Source organism: Brassica oleracea, chromosome C7, assembly GCF_000695525.1.
Source record: "Brassica oleracea var. oleracea cultivar TO1000 chromosome C7, BOL, whole genome shotgun sequence".
Taxonomy (NCBI): Eukaryota; Viridiplantae; Streptophyta; class Magnoliopsida; order Brassicales; family Brassicaceae; genus Brassica; species Brassica oleracea.
This window is the reverse complement of record NC_027754.1, coordinates 33,686,640-33,708,806: the sequence shown is the minus strand read 5'-3', so window position 1 is coordinate 33,708,806 and position 22,167 is coordinate 33,686,640. Positions and strand designations below refer to the sequence as shown.

General features: G+C 36.2%; 1 protein-coding gene and 1 long non-coding RNA gene across 12 annotated transcripts in view; one reads left to right on the top strand and one right to left on the bottom strand.

Moving 5' to 3' along the window:
* Positions 1-6,870: 6,870 nt before the first annotated feature.
* LOC106305002 lies at positions 6,871-8,922 on the bottom strand. The gene is made up of 4 exons (XR_001262893.1): positions 8,000-8,922; positions 7,583-7,897; positions 7,380-7,502; positions 6,871-6,904 (listed from the first exon to the last, which is right to left on the bottom strand). It is a non-coding gene; the product is annotated as an uncharacterized LOC106305002 (long non-coding RNA).
* Positions 8,923-19,506: 10,584 nt separating this feature from the next.
* The window catches only part of LOC106306441, a 6,503-nt gene continuing 3,842 nt past the window's right edge, over positions 19,507-22,167 (top strand). For 4 of the 11 annotated variants that reach the window (XR_001263150.1, XM_013743062.1, XM_013743060.1 and 1 more), the window contains exons 1-4: positions 19,507-19,725; positions 19,829-19,883; positions 19,981-20,070; positions 20,483-20,537. Coding sequence is in view for 6 of the 11 variants with exons in the window: in XM_013743062.1 (XP_013598516.1) it covers positions 19,598-19,725; positions 19,829-19,883; positions 19,981-20,070; positions 20,483-20,530 (321 nt within the window). In the remaining 5 variants the exon portion in view is untranslated. Of the gene's footprint in view, positions 19,884-19,980; positions 20,673-22,167 lie in introns of those variants that run through there. The other 7 variants (XR_001263147.1, XR_001263146.1, XM_013743065.1 and 4 more) reach the window with 6 other exon arrangements.

Here is a 22,167-nt window from a genome sequence, read left to right as displayed (position 1 = left end):
GTAAATATACGTGTATATATAGTGTCTGTGTGTCTTCAATTGATTGGGAGTTAAAAATGTCAAATAACACTGATCATAGTTTCCTTGTTTCAACTTTCATCTTACTGTTGGTGGAAGATTGATTTAGAATAGACGCACTCAGTACAATGCTCACTTCACATCTGCAAGTTCCGAGATTCATCGTTCTGTCATATTTTTATAATTTTATATCAAGACATATATATGCATGGGTGTAGATAAATGTATAAAGCATTTGCAGACAATGTACAACCAATTTTATTTTGATTTGATAAGATTGTTTCTGTCTAACGACAATTAGGAGTCGTACCAGACATATATGCGCCATAAGTTAGTAATATAATTATAGGCCAACAGAACCTTTTTGTAGTTTTACTTGATAGTTTATACAGGAATAACTAAATGTTCCATGGCAAAAAAATATTTATGGTTCCTTTTTACTATTTTTGGTGTGGATTAGGATTTAAACAATATACAACGTTCTTATAGTCGGGTCACTTACTTTAAATAATAGAGTTAATAATCTAATAATCAGTGTTAAAAACCATTTCCCCATTTGGAAACTAATATGTCCACACAAGTCAGAAAAAAAGATAAAACCTTCATGATCGAAAGTATTCAAATGCCTTACTAACCGTGCATTGTGTTAGTCGTTTAGCACAAATATTGGTTCTGTTGTACTCTTATTTCGGTTTCCGTTGAAAATTACTTTACGCTATGCCATCAAATATTAGCAAATACTGGTGGTCTTAGATCTAAAAAGAGATTAGGATCTGACTCGAACTCCTTCTAGTTATCAAAAAAATGTTAAAAGAGGGTTAGTGGAGGCTGAATTTATATAAGTAAAGTAAAATTACAATAGATTAATGGAAAAGACAAAAGTGGTTAGTGGAGTAATGATGGTTATGATAAGGAGAGTAGATAGAGATTTAAAGCAACGAGAGATTATGTTTCTCAATAACCCAACTCTCATTCCCCAGCTTCCATTAGTGATGTGTAATCTTTGACTACTCAACGGTCAATCTTATTTATTTATTTAGGAGGTACTAATCTCCTTGCGGCTAAACAATTTGTATAGGAATTAGTGCGAGTTTAAAAAATTGACTGCAGTTTTAATATTTTGTAAGATAATTGCAATATGACCCTGTCTGAATGTTGATTCCATTAAGAATGAAAAGAAGCCCTGATTTTTGAGTTTCTGTGAAGGAACCTCTTTCTTCTTCAAATTTTATCGAATGTGTTTTCACTATTTGGCAAATGTTAGAAATTTCACTTGTTCTTAAATTAGTTTTCAAAACTTAAAAATAAGACAGACAGTTTAGCCATTAGAAGATTAGCACCTTTACCTGATCTAGGTCGCATGTGGGGTGTTACCAATTCACTCTCAAGATACACTGAAAAAATACTTCAAAATTTTTCTAACCTTTTTTGTAATTTTTTTTTAACCTTTTAAAACTAAGAATTACCGCATATCACATGATGCAGTTGTTCTCTAAACATTCACCTAAATATTTTCGAGAACTTTTTGACTTGAGCGTCCGAATATCCTTATAAGGCATACTTTGCCTCTAGTGTCCGAGCCATCATGGATGTTTTCTCAGTGGTGCATGAACAATATTTGTTACTATATTATTGTCATATTGGATCTGGTACTGCAAGCATTTTACTTATTTATATGAGTTTGATAGATTTTGTTTCTGAAATCTTTCATTTATATGATGCAAGCTCCTCAAATATTTTGATGTTTTCTTGTTCTTGTTCATGTTTTTTTATCAAGTTCATGTTTTTTTTTTATCTATTTAGGAATTGAGTTACTTATAGATTGCCAGAAGCTTTTTGAATAATCATTCCTATATTTAAAAAGTATTATCTCTATATATTTGCATTAACTAATAGCCATATCTTTGAATTATGTCCTCTTCGTAGTTTCATTTACATTATTTAAATATTAATGCAAACATATTTTTTTTATCAATAGATTCTTGGAGTTTTGATTTGATCATGATTCATGAGAACGATGGAATAGAAGAAAAAACAAATAAGCTAAACAGAGTCACGAGTCATGGATACGAAGAGTACAATTAAATTTGGATAAACTCCAAAACATTACAAAAACATTTGGATTTTTTTTTTCGATTTGACGTAGCTTGGAATTAATTACAAGACTGAGAATCTAAATAATTTAACTTTTTAAGGAATGCTTTCATTTGAGGGAAAAGCGAGAAAGAAAGGCTTTCAATCAAAACCTGTCAACCTCTTATCCTCCTCTGCATATTGTATAATTAGGGTTTTGGACCACACACGGCCACTACTAAGAATCAATATTCAGAACGATGTTCATTATACCCCAATACTTATAAATATGGTGATGATGATGAATGTCATCTTTTTTTTCTCCATCAAGCTAATACCTATTAAGAACTAAAATTAACCAGTTAGAAAAGAAAACCACCCATGTTATTAAGGTCATATTGTAGAGAATTAGAGCTTTTCGTGAAAGTTAGAACATCAGTCTTTCCGTGATTTCAATCATGGTTTTAAATTTTGAAACCATCCTTTGGGAAAAATGCCACAAATATATTAATAGATTATAATTAATAAACTTCAAAAATAGACAAATTAGAAATAATTTTTTGTTAATATCTAAACTAATAAATTTTACAAAATTAATTTCGAATATATTAAGTACAATCAACATTTTTTTATTTCTAAGATTTTTTATTAATAGATATAAGATTACAAATATATATTATTTATTATGTATATATATGGCCGCATTTGATATCTATGCTTTAAGCCACCAAAATATTAGGGACGACACTATTTACACCTCTGGACAAAACAAAATCCATGCTAAGAAATTATAAATGTTGTTCAATCCATTAATGAACACAATAGTGAACATTGTAACAACAAAAACTTAATTTTTAAAATTATGGAGAAATTTCACTTTTACTTTTTTTTGGTACCACAATTCAGGTTTGCCTTCATGAAATAGACATTTTCAAAAATATATATTCATTAAAAAGTCAAAAGATCATACCTTTACTTTATAGATATAAAAATATAAATAATTATTTAAATAAATAGTAAAAAGTAAAAATAAAAAACAATAATTTTATATGGTTTTCGAATTATACATTTTTAATTTCAAATTTTTTTATAAAAAAATTGAATATATATTTTTCTTCAAATTTTATTTTTGAAATTCGAAATTTTTCTTTGAAACTATTTTTAAAAAATTTTAAAAGAAATTTTGACATTTATTTATATATTTATTAAAATTCTAAACCCCACGTTTCAATACTTCAACTTCAACTCTCAAATTTAAATTTTAAGTCTGATTAGTTAACTTAGAGTTATAAATGTGTCTATTTACCTTTTTAAAAATGATATAAATATGGTTAAGCTAAACGTGAAAAATGGTATTATAGGAATGAGATGATTTTGACAATTTCTCTGGATTTACCCAAAATAGGTGGGAATGGGTCTTGGGATCATCCAACACTCCTCTGCCATTCGACTAAAATCATCAAAAGCTTACCTTTCCACTTTGTTTAGATTTCAAGTCTTAAACGCATCTTGGTTAACTTTATTTTCGTGCCTCTTGTTATTGCTTCACTTGACTTTCGTCATTAACTTGACTTGTATCCACTTACTTCCGCTTCTACTATATACATGATGTCCATTTTAAATAGGATGTACAAAAGCATTATAATGTTTGATGTTTGAACAAAGTTCATGTTACCGTATTGTTTGTATCATTATTCATGTTTATCTTCAATAAAAAAATATTTTCTTCATTAAGAAGCAAAAGATTCTTATATTTTTCTTCTTTCTATATATATAATAAATAATTATTTAAATAAAAAGTTTTCAAATTTGACTTTTTTTTTAATTCAAACTTTTTTTAATTTTCTTTTTCGATTTTTTTTTTCAAATTTTATTTTTGAAACTATTTTTATTTTTTTTAAATATGTATTTATATATTTATTAGAATCATAAACTCTACGTTCCAAAACCTATCATATCCCCCAATTTTAAACCTTAAATCTAGATTATTTAACTTTAGGGTTATCAGCAGAGATCTACAACCTCCTCCACTTTTTGCTTCTGGAATGGTTGATTACGGATTTCTCTTTTTGTGATGGTCAGGGGCGGGACGCCTAACCGCCTCCGCATGTATCCTCCAAGATTATCTCCGTTGTTGCTCGCTTCTTCCTTGACTATTTGTCTTGGAGGTTCATGAATTAGCTCAGTTGGTCATACTGGTTGCTAAGTGTTAACGGCTTATCTACTCCTCTAGCTTTAGTCTTAGTTACTGGATTGAGATTAATCAGACTTAAGTATTTTGTTTAAGAATATTTTTATCTGTTTGGGGGATTTTTAGATAGTCCTTTATTATTTGTAGCAGATTTTAATTCAGGTTTACTTGTATCACAATGCCATTTTTATGAAATAAATTTAGAATTTGACAAAAAAATGTTACTAACATGTTGGTTGTATAAGAGAATGAGCTTATTTGTGAAATAGCCAAAAAAAAAAGAAAATTGGTTTTGTAGAAATAAGATAGAAAGAGATAGGAAGATAAAAAATGTGAGAGATCGTGTTATTCTGGTTAGTGAGTGAATTTTAAATTTTTTGTTGGTGTTATACCATGCAATTTACACTAGTAAAAATCCAACGCATAGCCACTACAAAATCGTGGCTATAGAGCAAATTATCGTGGCTATAAAAGAAATCAGCCACGCTTAGATGTCCGAAAAGTAGTGTGGCTATAGCCTCGTGGCTAGAAATAAGCGTGGCTTTTCGTGGCTACTAGCCACGTAATTACCACGCGCATTTTCGTGGCAATATTAGCCACGATATAATATTAAGACGTTGCTATTGCTAGTGGCTATCAGAGAAATTAGTTTTTTTGTGCTCCGAGTTCAAATCACATTTAATACAGAACAATACCTTTCAGATAAAAATATTTAAAAGCTGACTTCAGAACTAAGAGAAATTATGGACCTTATATCTTTAAAATTGGAATATTTAAAAGCTAACTTCGAATATGTAAGAGATTATACGGAGCTTCAACTGTTACAAAAATAATAATATTAATTCTGTATCACTTATATAGTTTGAATTAAGTTAACTGTGTGATATGCACTTTATTATGGGATGTTCTTAATTAACTTTAGGTAGTAATCAACATTTTATCGTCTAGTTTAATTTAGGCACTCTGCTACTAAATAATTAATATCTCAGTCATAATAACATGTGAGAAAGCAAGAAAGATCATTGCACTAAATAGAACCAAGAGGTTGGGCTTTGAGACCTCATGCAAGAACGCACATGGTTCTTCAGTTCTTTTTAACATTTTTTCTTCCTATTGGGCTAAAAGTCTAACACGGGCCTAAGACCAAGTTCACCAACTATTCACAACTCACACACGCATAGACTTGCTTATGTGTTATTTTATTTTGCCAACTTATAATGATCCAAAAGAATGTTTTTATGTTTGAAATTTTAGAAAAAATTATATCTAAACATACTTTTACCTTCTCATTTTACACTCACACATACTTTGGACTGGTCATATACTTTGTTCTTGTAATTTACCCAAAAAGCCCTTGTACTTAAAAAACCTTATCTTCTTCTCTTTATGTCTCCATCGCCGCAAGATTTCAATCTCGTCCAACTCCACCATAAGCCCTCACTCCTCCAACACTCGTGGCTGAAGAAGATGGTGATAGTGATGGTTCTGAATCAAATTTTTCGAGGAACCATTACCTGCGTGACGCTCACCATAACAATGATGTGAGGTTCTTGAGGAACATTGCTTGTACGAAGACAGCTAAGGGCAGGGGTCAGGTGAACGATGTGGGTTCTGGAAATTGGAAGAAGCTTACGAGGTAAGGTGTGGTATTGGCGGCCAGTTACAGTGGGAGATGAATATACAGCACCGTTTCATGAGTCCATTAATTACTATTTCTTTTCCACCAAGTGTTTATGGTATGGCCAGAGCAATAAGATTTTGTGCAGTGACCATAAAGATGGAAATACACCAACCAACAGCCTGGATCTACGGATTTACCAATATCTAGTGCCCACAATTTCAAGTTGTTTTTGACCACTGACCACAACTACGACTAGGCTAACTGTTACGTTTGTCTTGTGACTGTACCACAAGTCCAACAAGACTTACAAACCGTGACCACGAACTCGGTTGTCAAGTAACCACAAACTAGTGTTTAGGACCGAACCAATGTTGTAATCTATTATGTTAAAGCATTTACTTTCTGTTAGGGGCAATTTCGGCACAAAAAAGAGCAACACATGTCGAAAGTACACTGCAAGCATAAAGTATGTTAAAGTGTAAAACTACAAGGATAAAGTATGTCAATGTGATATGCTCTCATATAACTTCTTCCGCTATAATAAGCTTCAAAAACTTGTATTAGGTGATAAAAACATATATTGAACTAATTTTCTTTTTTTTGATAAGCCTTGTGGACTGATCTGGTCGGTCCTGGAAGGAACACACTTAGTGTTACAGAGTGGACTAGCCCAAAAATGTATCATATTGTTTGATCATCCGAGTTTGGAATGCTTTCCGACTAATGCAAGAGGATAGACCGATCATCTGTTCCAGTCCACCATGTAAACCACTCGAACCGAAACTTAAACCCAGACTGGCTAAGTAATGATAATTTATTTTCCATGTGAAATCTACACTCCAAGCCCCAATAAATTGCAACTAGGCTACCACTACTTGGTTAAATATAATGAACTAATTAAGTAGAAGAAAAATGCATTTTCACTAGAAAATGTGTTTTATTTTAACAATAAATTTCTTTTGTTACAATACTGACAGAACCAATCTCTTCCTTACAAGTTCCTGAAACATGAAATGAGCTCAGAGTGAATCAACTTGCGAAAGCTCAGAAAAACTGTCTTTGACTGTTGTAAATAGCTACAAAGATCTGAGCACACAACTAAGATACTATCAGAAAACAACAAGGTAATATAAGCTAAAGTACAAGAGCTTCATCAAAACTCAATGAATCTAGTGGAAGGAACAACACTTTAGCGCTTGTAAGAGAAAAAAGGTCATAGAAGCTAAAACGATGATTAAGTTTCACAATACACTAAGACCTGAAAACTAAAGCGATGATTAACTAAGTAACTTTCAGACAAATAAGGTCATAGAAGCTAAAGCTCGAGCACACCATAAAACACACAAACCAGCGGCAAACTACAAGTCTACAACAGTTCCATCAAACTCAATCTATCTATAAGCTAAAAAACAATACTTTGAGCGCTTGTAAGACCTCAAGTTTACAATGTTTGGATTGAAGGTTCTCAGTTCTCACCGGTGGAGGACGTCGAAGTTAATTATGGATTGGATTGAAGGTTCTCAGTTCTTTGGCTGCTTCCAGATTCTTCTACTCCATTTGGGCTTGCTCGAATAATAACCATCTCACCTTCGCCATTATCTGCAATACAATTGAACTGTTAAATTCATCTCAATTCACAGCAAATAAATCATGCTAATCAACAGACAAAATACTTTTACCTTCATCATCAAGTAGGTAACCATGTATCCAAGAACGTGTACACAATAGAGCCTGAACATTACTAGGCAACAATCTACTTCGATACTTGCTTATAACCTGAGAACCAATACTAAACGAAGATTCAGAAGCCACTGTAGTTATAGGAATGCTAAGCACATCCATTGCCATATATGTCAGAGCGCCAAAACGATATCTATTTTCTTTCCAATACTGCAGAACATTCAAATTAGGATGGCTCCTCATATCTAACTTTGGATCCTCTAAGTACATATCCAAAGCTGACTTTCCTTCTTCCAAATAGTCTGGAACATCATCTAAATCAAACAGATCATGTATCATTTAAAGAGAAGTAATCAAAGATCATTTGAAACTTAAATGAATCAACGATCATAATAAATAACTCAAACAGAACTTACATCTTGTACATCCAAGTTCCCTCTTCCTCTTTTAGCAACACGCGAGTCTACTCTTGTAGAGCTCACAACAGGAGTTAAAGGATACTTTTTCCTATACTCTTCAAAAAGCTTATAAAGCTTATCCTTAAGATGTTTAATCTTTTCTTTCGAAGTGAAGGGATCAAGCTCGTCATAACAACGCTTCAGGAGTCTAAATTTAATCCTAGGATCAAAGACTGCCTCCATTGCTAGAATAACGCTATACTGCTCCCAATATTTATCGAACTTTTTTTCATCTTAGATATCATCTCTCTAATGATGCTATCTTCATGGCTCCTGTTCACTTCCAACAAACACTGAATCTTCCAAATATGCCCAAAGTATAAGTTGGATGTAGAATAACTTGTCCCAGACATTAGAGTGGTTATACAGTAAAAGGGCATCAAAATCTCGTGGATAATCTTTGCCCTCTTCCATTCTTGACTCGAGGGACAATGCCTATAGCTTTTATCAACCACTTTGAACCTATTTAAGGCACGCTCATACCTCAAAGCTTTCTCAAGCATTAAATAAGTTGAGTTCCATCTATGCTGAACATCCAAAGAGAAGACAGCTTCTTCATCACCTTCTATGCAATCTGAGAGTGCAATCCTTCTAGCTGTTGAAGCTTTGAAATACTTCACAGTATCTCGAATCTTAGACAATGAACCACTAATACCATCTAAAGCATCTTGTACTATCAGGTTTAAGATGTGAGCACAGCACCGCACGTGAAAAAATTCTCCTTTACACAACAGATTATCATCCAAATTTAGCCTGTCCTTCAAAATCTCTTGCATAGAATCGTTAGCTGTGGCATTATCTAATGTCAAAGTGAACACTTTTTTCTCAATTCCCCACTCCTTCAAGCATTCATGAACTTTACTAGCTAAAACATCACCAGTGTGTGGCTCTTTCACCATCTAATCCATGTGAGCATTTCTCAGCGTGGCGTTTTAAGTTAGAACTTCCACTAGTTCTAAACCACAAATAGTTTTTTGGGCACTTCTTACAATAAGCTCTCTCTTGACCATTCTCATCTTTTCCTATTGTAAAGAAGTCTCATGCAGTTGATCTTTTAGTTCTTTTTGAATGAATGGAACTTACAAGAAGATATTGTGATGCACTTGTTGATGATTGTCCACCATTGGGTCCACCAACACCACTTGGAAGACACTCTTCATCATTGTTCATCATTTTTAGACACTGTAACAAAACAAAACAATAAGACAAAATCAAATATCTACATTATAAAAGACCACATGTACACGTTATGCTTCTTTTATTATATATATACAAGTGTTGAATCACAGAGTATGGGAGCTAAAACTACAAGAGGAGAGACAGTGACGTTCTTTATATATATACAAGTATTGAAACTTGAGGTTTTGTTAAACCATTAAAACCATCAACATAAGCTCTACGATACAAAAAAACCCACAACGAAAACAAAATATTCACAACGAATATAACGATCGAGAAGATGGAGATGAGATCGAGCCTCTTAGGTGACGAGATACGGCAGGTGACGAGGTGAGATACAGTAGATGGAGATGAGATCGAGCCTCTTAGATGACAAGATACGGCAGGTGACGAGATGAGAAACGGTAGAGATCAATTGAAGAGATCGAGATCAATCGAAGAGATCGAGAGGGTCGCGGCCGAAAATGGTGAAATAGAGAGGGTCGCGGCCGAAGAGGGTGATCGAGAGGATCGCCGCCGAAGCTTAAAGGGTAGCCGAAGGCGAAATCGTCGGAGCTTTCAAGAGGATCGTCACCGCTTCTAATTTCTTTTAATGTAATTAAAGAAGAAATTGGTTTGGTTTGGGTTATTCATTAACTCATATTAGTCCAACCCATTCTAAACCAAACTTATTAAACCCACTATCCATTAAACTCAATTATCCAATAAGATTCAAATTCTTGACTCATTAAAGTCCATGGGTTGGTTAAGTTTGGGTTGATCCACTAAATTAGACCCATTTTGACATGTCTATCTGTACTGTTCATTTTTGCGATGACGTGTCGGTTTAAAAAAAAAAAAAAATAGAATGCATTGAAATTTTGAAAAAAATCGAAAAATCGATTTTTTTTTGAAAAATTCAAAAATATATAAAAATTCAAAAATATAAAAATAATATTTCAAAATTAAAAATAAAATAAAATATTTTTAAAAAATTGATCCAATTATAAACCAATAAATATATATAATATTATAACTTGAATGGTGATACTAGATTCTATTTTTTTAATTATTTTTTTTTAATTTTTGATTTATTAATACTTAACTTGTTAAATTTTTGTGAAACTATAAAAAATCTCATCACAAAATGAAAAAAAAACCGACACGTCATTTTTCGATTTTTTCGTATTTTTCGAATTTTCAATGTATTTTATTTTTTATTTTTAAAAAATGAAAAAAAAACCGACACGTCATCACAAAATGAACAGTATAGGTCACCTAGTTGACTTGGAGGTTTGTTATGATAAAAATCTCACTTTCAAGGTTTAAAATGCTAGTCAAAAACGTTGAGTGTTTAAAGTGTTATAATGTGACACTCTGAGGGTTTAAAATGCGATTTTTCCAAATTTTATTTACAGACGTAATGTTTGAACCGTTTGCAAGAACTAAGGGGAGCTTATTGTATTGATGATTTGAGAGTTTTGAAAGGATTTAACAATCCCCTAAATTTGTGATGTAGCGTACATCCTAAACCCATTGAACTTTGGTTTTCTTATTTCCTTTTCTAAGTCATCTAGGTTTTCCTTTTATTTAGGTTTGTGAGACACACAACTTTGATTATTGATTTTTTATAAAACTTAGAGCTTTGTTTTAAACAACTCTTGAATCCTTATTTCCGGGCATTCTATAAGAATTCAACGGTGTTAAGAAGGCTAAGATAACGGGCATTCTCAGAATTCAACGTTAGCTTCGCATTATCGGTTACTAAAGGTACTTCCGCTCCTTCAGTTGGTATCAGAGACTTTGAACTTCGATTCCTATCGTTGTTTCAACTTGTGATGGCTCCTCGACCGGGCAAAGAACCAGCCAATGACTGGACACACTTTCAACAATTCTTGGAAGACTTCCAAGAAAACTTTCATGATGAAATCCGTAGAACCTTGGCTGAGTCAATTCAGGCCGGAGTTCAAGCCGGAGTTCAGGCCGCGCTAACGGCGAACGCAGCAAACGCGGTAAACGCACCAATCGCACACCCACCGCAACGACAACATCACAACCACAATCTTGTTTTCGAGGAACATGAAGACGACGACGTGGACAATCCTTTCGAGGATCAACTTCGTCATCAACAGTATCATCGACAACACCATCATGACAACGCTCCTCGATGGACTTCGGGTTTAAAAATTGATATCCCTGAGTTTCACGGAGGATCGCAACCAGAGGATTTACTCGACTGGTTTGTGGCTGTCGACGAATTCATTGAATTCAAGGAAGTCCCAGAACAGAAGAGGGTGCCTCTTGTCGCAACTCGCTTTCGCAGACATGCAGCCGCGTGGTGGAGTCAACTGAAACTATCCCGTACTCGACGTGGAAAAGAGAAGATCTCATCTTGGGAGAAATTAAAAAAGCATATGCGCAAGACATTCATCCCTTACAACTTTGAGCGTCTTCTATTTCAAAAATTTCACAATATCTGTCAAGGCTCTCGTTCCGTTGAAGACTATTAGAATGAATTCTACCAGATACTCACTCGGGTAGATATTCAAGACTCGGAAGACCAACTGGTGGCACGATATATTGCAGGGCTGCGAACTCAACTTCAGACGATGCTTCATCAATTTGATCCAAGTTCAGTATCTGAAGCAAGACAACGAGCACTCCTGGTAGAGTAGCAAAATCGCTACACCGCCAATCAATGGAACAACAACTCAAAACCACGCAGTTCAGCGACTTCAAATGACGAAACAAAACCGTCATCAGGTCGTGATACTACACATAACACGCGGAACAATCCTCGCGCAACGGACAATATCACTACAAACGTCGACGCCAGACCGTCCCGACCAAACGCCCTACGCTGTTTCACTTGTGGGGAAAGAGGTCATATTCAAACTGCTTGCCCAACTCTTGGTCGTCGTGGTCTGCTCGCCTCAGATAAGGAAATCAACGGATACCACATCTATGATGACGAGGACGAGAAACTCGAGGAGCTCGACGAAGAACAGGTCGCATGGGACACCGGGACAATGCTAATGCTACGTCGTAATTGCTTTGCTCCAAAGACAAGTGAAGCATGGCAACAAATGTCATTGTTCAGCTCAACGTGTACGGTCAAAGGGAAAGTATGTCGTTTTGTGGTCGACTCAGGTTGCTCCGCTAACGTCGTCTCTGAGGAAGCAGTGCGCAAACTAGCACTTACTGCGGAAGCCCACCGACACCCGTACTGCCTCTTATGGATGCAGACAGGAGCTGAAGTCTTCGTCTCCCAACGAACCCCAGTAACTCTGTCGATCGGATCCTTCTATAAGGATACACTTTATTGTGATATAGCTCCAATGGACGTGTCACATATAATACTTGGGCGTCCTTGGCAGTACGATCGCGAGGTTATACACAACGGCAAAACAAACACTCATTCGTTTATATTCCAGGGTCGGAAGATCATGCTGCTTCCCTCACCTGAAAAGGACCTCACGACTTGCGCCAACCAGCAACAAACGGAACCCAAGCAGAACCTTTTGATTATTTCGAGAGCACAGTTCGAACTCGAGATGCGGGCTTCACGTCCCATTTTTTCTTTGGTCGCTACGTCTCCAGCTACATTACAACAGCAATCAACGCCATCAGAATTTTTGCCGTTATTACAAGAGTTTAATGATTTTTTTCCGGACGACCTCCCAGCTGGTTTGCCTCCTCTTCGTGATATACAACATCAAATCGATCTTGTACCCAACGCAGTTTTACCAAATCTGGCACATTATCGAATGAGCCCTGAGGAACACGAAGAACTTCGTCGACAAGTCGAGGATTTACTTCTCAAAGGCTATGTACGGGAAAGCTTAAGCCCATGTGCCGTTCCAGCTTTGTTGATACCGAAGAAAGATCGTTCGTGGCGCATGTGCGTAGACAGCAGAGCTATCAACAAAATCACAAATCGTTACAGGTTTTCTATCCCGCGACTTGATGACTTACTGGATCAGATCGGTAAAGCATCAAATTCGTATCTGTCCTGGAGATTAATGGAAAACGGCTTTTAAGACTCGGGAAGGATTGTTTGAATGGTTAGTAATGTCGTTTGGGTTATCAAACGCACCAAGTACCTTCATGCGTGTCATGAATCAGGCCCTTCGACCGTTCATCGGGAGGTTCGTGGTTGTCTATTTCAATGACATTCTGATTTTTAGTACCACGTTGGAGGACCACTTGATACATCTTTGAGACGTCTTACACGCGCTAAGAAAGGAGAAGCTCTTTATCACCAGGCAGAAGTGTGACTTCGGGACGTCGGAGGTTTTATTCCTTGGCAATGTGGTTTCGGCGGCCGGTTTACGGGTGGATCCTCAGAAGGTTGATGTTGTGGCTTCCTGGCCAACGCCAAAGACAATTTCAGAGGTCCGGAGTTTTCATGGATTGGCCTCCTTCTATCGACGCTTCGTACACAATTTTTGTACTATTATGGCACCTATGACAGATTGTATGAAGAATGTCACTATCTCGTGGACTAAGGAAGCCGATGATGCCTTTTCACTTATCAAGGCGAAGTTGACAACAGCCCCAATACTTGTGTTACCAGATTTCGACGCCCCTTTCGAATTACACTGTGATGCCTCGAAATTAGGAGTGGGAGCTGTTTAAGCCAACATTGTCGCCCTATTGCTTATTACAGTGAGAAGTTGGCAGGTGCTCGTAGTCGGTACAGTACTTATGATGTGGAGTTCTATGCGGTTGTGCAAGCAGTCAAACATTGGCGGTACTATCTCGCCCACAAAGAGTTTGTGTTGTTCACCGATCATGTTGCTTTAAAGTATTTGGGCACTCAGGACAAAATCTCTTCTCGCCATGCATCTTGGACTGCATACTTGCAACAGTTTACATTCGTTATTAAACATCAGTCCGGGAAGCTCAACAAAGTTGCAGACGCTCTCAGTCGACGCCATGCTCTGGTCGCTACCTTGCGGGTTTCGGTCCTCGGGTTTGAGTGTTTTGCAGACCTCTATCCGACTGACCCTTTCTTCGCCGCGATATGGTTGGACCTTACGCACGGGGTACGTTCTGATTTTGCTATGGTTGACGGTTTTGTCTTCAAAGACAATCGATTGTGCATCCCTGCGTGCAGTCTTCGTTTGCAGATCATCAAGGAGTTACATGGAGAAGGCCATGTGGGACGAGATCGGAGGCTAAAACTTGTCTCCGAATCTTACTTTTGGCAACGCTGCGGCGCGATGTGGAAAGGTTCGTGACTCGTTGTACGGCGTGTCAGCAGGGCAAAGGACATGCTTCCAACGCTGTCCTTTATCTCCCTTTACCAGTTCCGACGCAACCTTGGAGCGATATCAGCATGGATTTCGTTCTCGGGCTTCCTCGAACTCAACGTGGGAATGATTCTATTTTCGTTGTGGTTGATCGATTCTCCAAAATGGCACATTTTATTCCTTGCAAAAAGACTACAGATGCCGTGCAGATTGCTCAGCTTTTCTTTCGAGAAATTTATAGGCTTCACGGACTCCCTACGTTTATTGTTTCAGATCGCGATTCAAGGTTCATTAGTCACTTTTGGTGTTCTCTTTGGAAGCTCTTTAAGACATCCTTGGACATGAGTTCTGCTTACCATCCCCAAACTGATGGACAAACGAAAGTTACCAATCGGAACTTGGGAAATATGTTACGCTGCTTGGTTGGTGATAATCTTCGCTCTTGGGATTCAGTTTTGTGTCAAGCAGAGTTTGCTCACAATCACGCAAATAATAAGAGCCTTGTATTCAGCCCTTTTAAAGTTGTTTATGGTGTGGTGCCGCGGGGCCTCTGTCTTTGACTCCTCTTCCCCAACATGGCGAGTTCCATGGACGAGCTGTCGAGCTTATCGACGAGATCTCCAACATCCATCTGAAAGCGCATGATAACTTGCCGGGCACGTCCATCAAATACAAGCGGACAGCAGACAAGCGTCGCAGGGAAGTGCATTTTCAGGTTGGTGATTCTGTTTGGGCTGTTCTCACCAAGGAAAGGTTTCCAATGGGTCAGTACAACAAGTTGAAGGCGCGAAAAATAGGTCCGGTGGAAATCATTGAGAAGATTAACGCCAATGCGTATCGGCTTCCTTTGCCTCCCCATGTTCATACCGCAGATGTTTTTAACGTCCGGCACCTGTTCAAATACGAACCTGATGATGACTTGCTATCTGGATTCGTGGACGAATCTCTCGTATGGGAGGGGACCTGATGTAGCGCACATCCTAAACCCATTGAGCTTTGGTTTTCTTATTTCCTTTTCTAAGTCATCTAGGTTTTCCTTTTATTCATACGTTTAGGTTTTCCTTTATTCTTTTGTTTTAGGACTTCTGTCCCTATATATTTGTGATCTCTTAGGTTTGTGAGACACACAACTTTGATTATTGATTTTTATAAAACTTAGAGCTTTGTTTTAAATAACTCTTGAATCCTTATTTTCGGGCATTGCAACTCTTGAATCCTTATTTCTGGGCATTCTATAAGAATTCAACGGTGTTAAGAAGGCTACGATAACGGGCATTCTCAGAATTCAACGTTAGGTTCGCATTATCGGTTACTAAAGGTACTTCAGCTCTTTCAATTTGGGATTTGAATAAAAAATTTTAGGAAGAGATTAGAAGAGATTTTATGAAATCTGATGGTTTTTGAAAAAAGTTAACACGTCACTTTTAGTTTTATTAGTTTGAAAGTATCAATAAGACAAAACAACTCAGAAAACTGTTGAATGAGAAATAGTTAGGGAAGTCATTCATGTCGTAATGATGAGATACATGAATGGTATCCTCTCTCTTTTGCACATGATGATGTCACCTACAGTCATGTCAATAATCTTGAAGACCACCGTTGTAAGCGCTTGTTTCTTTTGGTCCAAATATTGCAAATTGTAGCGTGTGCAGCAATGAACTTACGGGTTCGGGAGCAATGAGTCCCTCAATGAAAGCTAGTCAGAGAAAGCATTCCAGATTTCTCAGATCTATCCTGAGAATCCCAATGTTCTGTAGCTTATCCTTTGAAGAACCAAAACCCAGATTTCTCAGATGGTCTCTGCTTTCAGAGACGACTTCACAGAGGCAGCAGGACGACGATGGAACAAATGAACAATACCCCAGATGAATTCCAAAAAAAAAATTGTCGCCAACAGCTTATCGATCAATTTTGGATAAATGTTTAAACGAGAAAAGGAAAATACTTTTTCAATTTTCCCAAATACCATATCGTGAGGTGGTATTTTGTGTCTACTAAATTTTAACTGCAAATCTGTTTTTATATAACTCAAAATAACCAGTGATATATTTTACTAATGAAATTCTTATTTTCCAATAAGGGGGGATTTGAAAGAGTTTTTATAAATGATTAGTCCAATAAGAAGAGATTTTAAAAAGTTTTTATAAATACTATGGAGGTGATTGATTGGGATTTATCTCCTTACTTTAGATTTATTTACTTTTAAATCACTAAACTTTATCAATTATGTTGTAGCTTTATTTTTAATAGTTAAAGCCTAAATCAAGTTTCTATAAGCTTTTACCAATCATGATTTAGCTTTATTTTTAAAGTTACGGCAAAAAAGCTAAAGCAAAATTTTTTTAAATGTATTTTAGGTAAAAAACCTAAAGCTTTCTTTTATAGACGGTAGAATCTGTGAAATAAAAAAACTATCTATAATATCAAATAAATTAGATAATCATAATTAAAAACATCTTTAAATATTTAATTCAATTTTGGGTGTTGTAAAAATTATTGAAATATTTTAAATAAAATATATATTATTTACATATCACATTTTAAATAACAATAAACTTTGAGAATTTATAAAAAAAACATTAGTATAAATTATTTAATTGATAAAAAATAATTATTTTATATATACATCACATATTTCACATATTTTATTTTAAAATATCTACAGCCTATAATTTACAGCTACAACAAATTTAACTACAGCAAAAGTCTCTGCAAAAAAATCTACAGTAACAACTTTACAGCTATAACCAATATACCTACAGCTAAATTTTTACAGCTAAATTTTTACAACCACAGTTAAACCAATCATCACCTATATATCCAATAAAGAGAGATTTGGGTAAAAACTGGAATTCTTTTAAATCATCAATCCAATAACCCCCACTAAACTGCTTAGACAGAAAAAAAACACTATACATTGCGCGGTCTACACTGAACTTTATTTGTGTATCTTAAGAATGCAAATTAGTCGAGTCTTAGAGATGAGTTGTTATGTCCTAAAAAAGATTTGCAGAATTTTTTTCGAAGTACCTGAATTCAACCAAAAATCCTTTTGTGAAAACCTAACCATCATACTTTTGCTTAATGGCAAATAGCCATAAAGAAATTACGAAACATCGATCTGATGTTGGGTTTGATATATAATCTATTGTAAGATATTTTCAAGAAGAGATCGACAACATAGGAATGCCTGTTAGCTCTTCTCTCTTTTCTCTCTCTTGAAGGCAATTTTTAGAAATCTCTGTTCTCTCCGATACCGGTTGGCTTTTGCCGGTGTCGGAGGTCAACCCCTCTGCACTTCCTCGTTTCTCTTTGCTTCATGGCGGCTCTCCTCTCTGCTCCCGATATGCTCGCAGCCCTGGTGATCGTCGCCGTTTATGATTCTCTGGTCTCGCCGGCAGATCGAAATTCTTGTGTCGTGCTCCGGTCTCTGGTGTTCCGGCGAGGGTTCCTTAGAGGGTGAGCATCAAGTGAAGTCGGCTTTTTGGGTTCTTTGTCGGAGATCTGGGAGTTACCTTTTTCAGATCTGGTTCTCCGACAGAAGGTGGTAGCGCGTGGGGGTCCGAGCAGCATCATCCTCTCCACATCCAGTGTTATAGTGCTTGTTTCGGTGGTTATTTTGCGTATCTGGTCTAGCATTGGAGTCTGGTCTGCTCTGGTTCGCTTCCTCTCTGGGTGTCCTGAGGGTTGCCCTGTTGTTTGTTACAGGCTCAAGGTGGACGTTTTGTTGCTATGGCTTCATCTAGGCGTGCTCGGTGGCCTCGGTTCTGTCGTGTGTCAGTCTCGAGCTCTCCGGTCAAGTGCGTGCATGTAAAAGGTCTTCAGGTTTCCCTTACGTCTATGTATGGGAGATTTGAGGCTTCGATTCTGCTCCTCCTTTCTGTTGCTCCTCCCCCGTCCACACCGTTCCTCCAGGCTATGTGAGGCTTCCTTGCCTCTGTTTGGGTCTTGTTCCTGCCATCATGTGCTGCGAGTTTTGATGTCACCGAAATTTTAAAGCCTTGGTCAAAGGAGTTATCGTTTCTGGTTCTCAGATGCGAACCGGGTTCGGGCTGGATGCCCCTTCCCAGTGTCGCTCTGTGTTCGTTTGGACACCGGCGACAGGAGCTTCTCTGGTTTCTGCTGCGGGAAATGAAGACAGAAGTTTCTATAACGCCGGTGGTGTAGAGCCATCCCGGAATTGAACCTCTGCTCCATACTTGGGGTCTGCCTATTGTGGGGTCTTGAGTAATATGAGTTTGGCGTTTGGCAAAGGTGATCGTCACTCCAACTGCTGGACTGGCTTTGGTTTTTGGTCTGTGCTCTTTCCTCGCCGCCAATTCAGTATGTGCTCTCCCCTGCCGCTGTGACAGCCAACGTCGGGAAAGCATGATTTGTAGTGGTTGTCATTTTCTCTGTCGGCTCCTTTCCTCATTGCTGGTATTCGGTATTCTTGTGATTGTTTTTTTGGAGTTTACTGATGCTAGTGGTGAAGAGCTCTTATGCTCTGGATTAATATTTTTCTGGGATAGGACTGTTGATCAGTTTAGCTTATGTTCTTCATCTCCCTGTATTTTATTCTTTTGTATATGTTGGTTTTTCTTCATTAATGAAAACCCTTTCTACAAAAAAAAAAAAAATAGTCATAAACATCTCAGATTACGCAGTGGAACGCGCCGTTCCAGACCCAACGGACGTGTACATATGATATACCTATTTTCTTTTCTCTTCCAAATATGTGTTTGTTTTCTAACCATCTATATATTGATCAGCATATTGAACTGAGCAGGAAAGAATCGTCGAAAACTTCACACTAAGAGTAGGTGTTCCAAAGTTTTTGTACATGTTTGCTAAGTATTCAAAAAATTTACCACGAACCTTGAATTTGAACTGGATGCGAGCTATTTTTTGGTTACAATCAATCATATACGCACATACTATTATTATAGTGTAATTTTTTATATATCACTACAAGAAATATGAATATTGGTAGCAGTTCAAGGTAGCACAAATTCACCGACTGCTAAATTTGGGGTAATAAATAATTGGGAAGCCAAAAAAGTTATTTCAGAGGCAAAAACAGTTGGCTAAATTTGGCTTTGGCACCAAAATATTTCGATTTGATAAAAAAATGTTTTTTTCTTAAGTAATTTCCTTGGTGGTGATGATAACAACGTACACGTCCATCCTCTTCCAAACTCAGATCTCGCCGGTCGTTTCGTCTAGCAGTGGCACCACCATCACCGTCAGAGCCACCAATCCCTCCGGATCTGTCATCTCCTTTATGCTTCTGTTCGTAAAACTTGTAGTTTTGGATCTCAACCTCGGTTTGTCGACTCTGTTCCAACTCAAAGAGTGGCTCCTAACCTTAACTTGTTTACTCCGTGTCTGTCAGTCGGCGGCTTCGTTTCTGCTCCCCAGAACTTCGTGATTTGTTATCCAAGCCAAATGTAAAATACTTTCTTCAATCCCCAGTTCAATTCCGTCTTCTCGATATTGACAATTTGGTTTCGAATTCTTTCTTTAATTGTTCTGGGTTTGACGCAGCGGAACATCGGAGAAATCTGTGGAGATTATGAAGAAGTTACTCGGAGCAGTATGGTCGTCGCTCAGGGACTTACTTCTGTCGTCATCAAGGTTTGATAATTAACCTTCAAAGATTATATGATTTTGGAGGAGATTGCTTCTTCTACTTGTAGATAATGATTTGCCAGAAGAAGATTTAGCGTTGTTTTCTTGATGTATACAGTAGCTATTTGATATCTTAATGTGGAATTTTGTTGCATATGTGGTGTTTTTTTGTCTAAAGTAACTATCTTTCTGCGTTGATTATAAACTACTTGGAGAAGAAATTGAGCTAGTTCATGTGAAGAACTTGAAATCTAACTGATGAAGTTGCTGAGTTTTCTTCTTCTAATAGTGAATGAGTCTGCAGAAGAAACTGAGTTGGTATTAGGGCATTATTTTTAAAGAGCATTTGTAATTTTAAATATCAATTCAACAAAGTCTGATATATGTTATTTTTGGTGTACACATTTTGATGATAAAGCTGCAGAGGTTAAACAGGGCTCCTGGAACTCTCCTTGTGTTCCAATGAGAGAGAGGTAAGAAGTAGCTCCATGTGCCTGCAGAATGTGTGTTTGTTTTATATACCAAGCATAGAAGATTCTTTTGGAGAATAATATAACTTCAATTTTAATTTAAACTTAAAATTTAATGTTTTTAAAATATAATCTCAAATGTAAAATTTAAATCTCAAACACTAAATCTTAAATCTACATCCTAAATCTAATACCCTAAACCCTGAACTTAAACCCTACATACAAAATCATAAGTCTAATCTTTTCAAATATTATAATTACTAGACTAGAACCAATTTCTTATAGAAATTATAAATTATAATTTATTTTCCAAATATGTATCCTAATTTATAAATAAAATATAATTCCTAGCTATTAAACATGACTTTTAAACTTAAAACTAATTGTAGTCACTAAAGTTAATGATATTTTTATTTCTCGATCCTCCAAAACCCTAAAATTTAAAAACAATTTCTATAACTCATTTGTATTTTATAATTTTTTTTAAAAAATCAAACCCTAAATATGTTTTATACCCTAAACATAAACTTTAAAATTCAATATTTTCATAATATAGCTTCAACCTTAAATTTAAGTTCAAAATTTAATCATTTTAAAAATATAATCTCAAATTTAAATTCTAAACCTCAAACACTAAATCTTAAATCTATACCCTAAATCTAATACCCTAAACCCTAAACTTAAACCTTGCATACAAAGTCATAAATCTAACCTTTTCAAACTTATATATAAACTTTAAACTTAAACTCCAGTTATATTCTAAAACTCAAACCATATACTCAGTTATAAATCTAAACCCTTAACCCTAAAATACATACCTCGCACTAACCTATATCATAAAGACATAAACCATAATTCCATTTCATATATCCCAAACATCAATAACAAATTTAAAGCTAAAATTAAATTTTTAATTTTCAAATTGTGAATCCTAATTCTTTGAATTATGTCTTAAAATAATTTTTGTACATTAAAAGTCACCACTAATTGTTTTGTGTATTAAAACAAAAATAAAACAATAAATAGTTATAAAAGATATGATTGGTCAAAGTAAAGTAACCAATAATGTGCAAGCACTAGGATTACACTATATTTCAATCACAACCGTTGATTAAGATACATCCAATGGACAAAAAAGCATTGAAAAAGATGTGTTTGTTTCTCTCTCTCCTCTCATCCGTGTATCCTCTGATTCTTTTCTCTCAATTTCTCTGTCTCCGTCTCTCATCTTCTTCTCCATCCCTCTAACAAAATCTCTCTCAACCACCACCATCACCATAACCACAAACGAATCTGTATCTAAGACCCTCACGGTGTTGTTTGGAAGTGATGTGCCGCAGTCCACGGATCATTACATGGAACCAGCTCAACATGGAGTTCAGAACGTTATGAACATTTCAACCGAGGTTCATATTTTTCACCGTACCAGACTTGACTTGGATCATGCCAGACTTGAGAAAGATCATGCCATACTTGAGAAAGATCATGCTAGACTTGAGAAAGATCATGCCAGACTTGACTTGGATCATGCCAGACTTGAGAAAGATCATGCCATACTTGAGAAAGATCATGCTAGACTTGAGAAAGATCATGCCAGACTTGACTTGGATCATGCCAAACTTGACGTGGATCA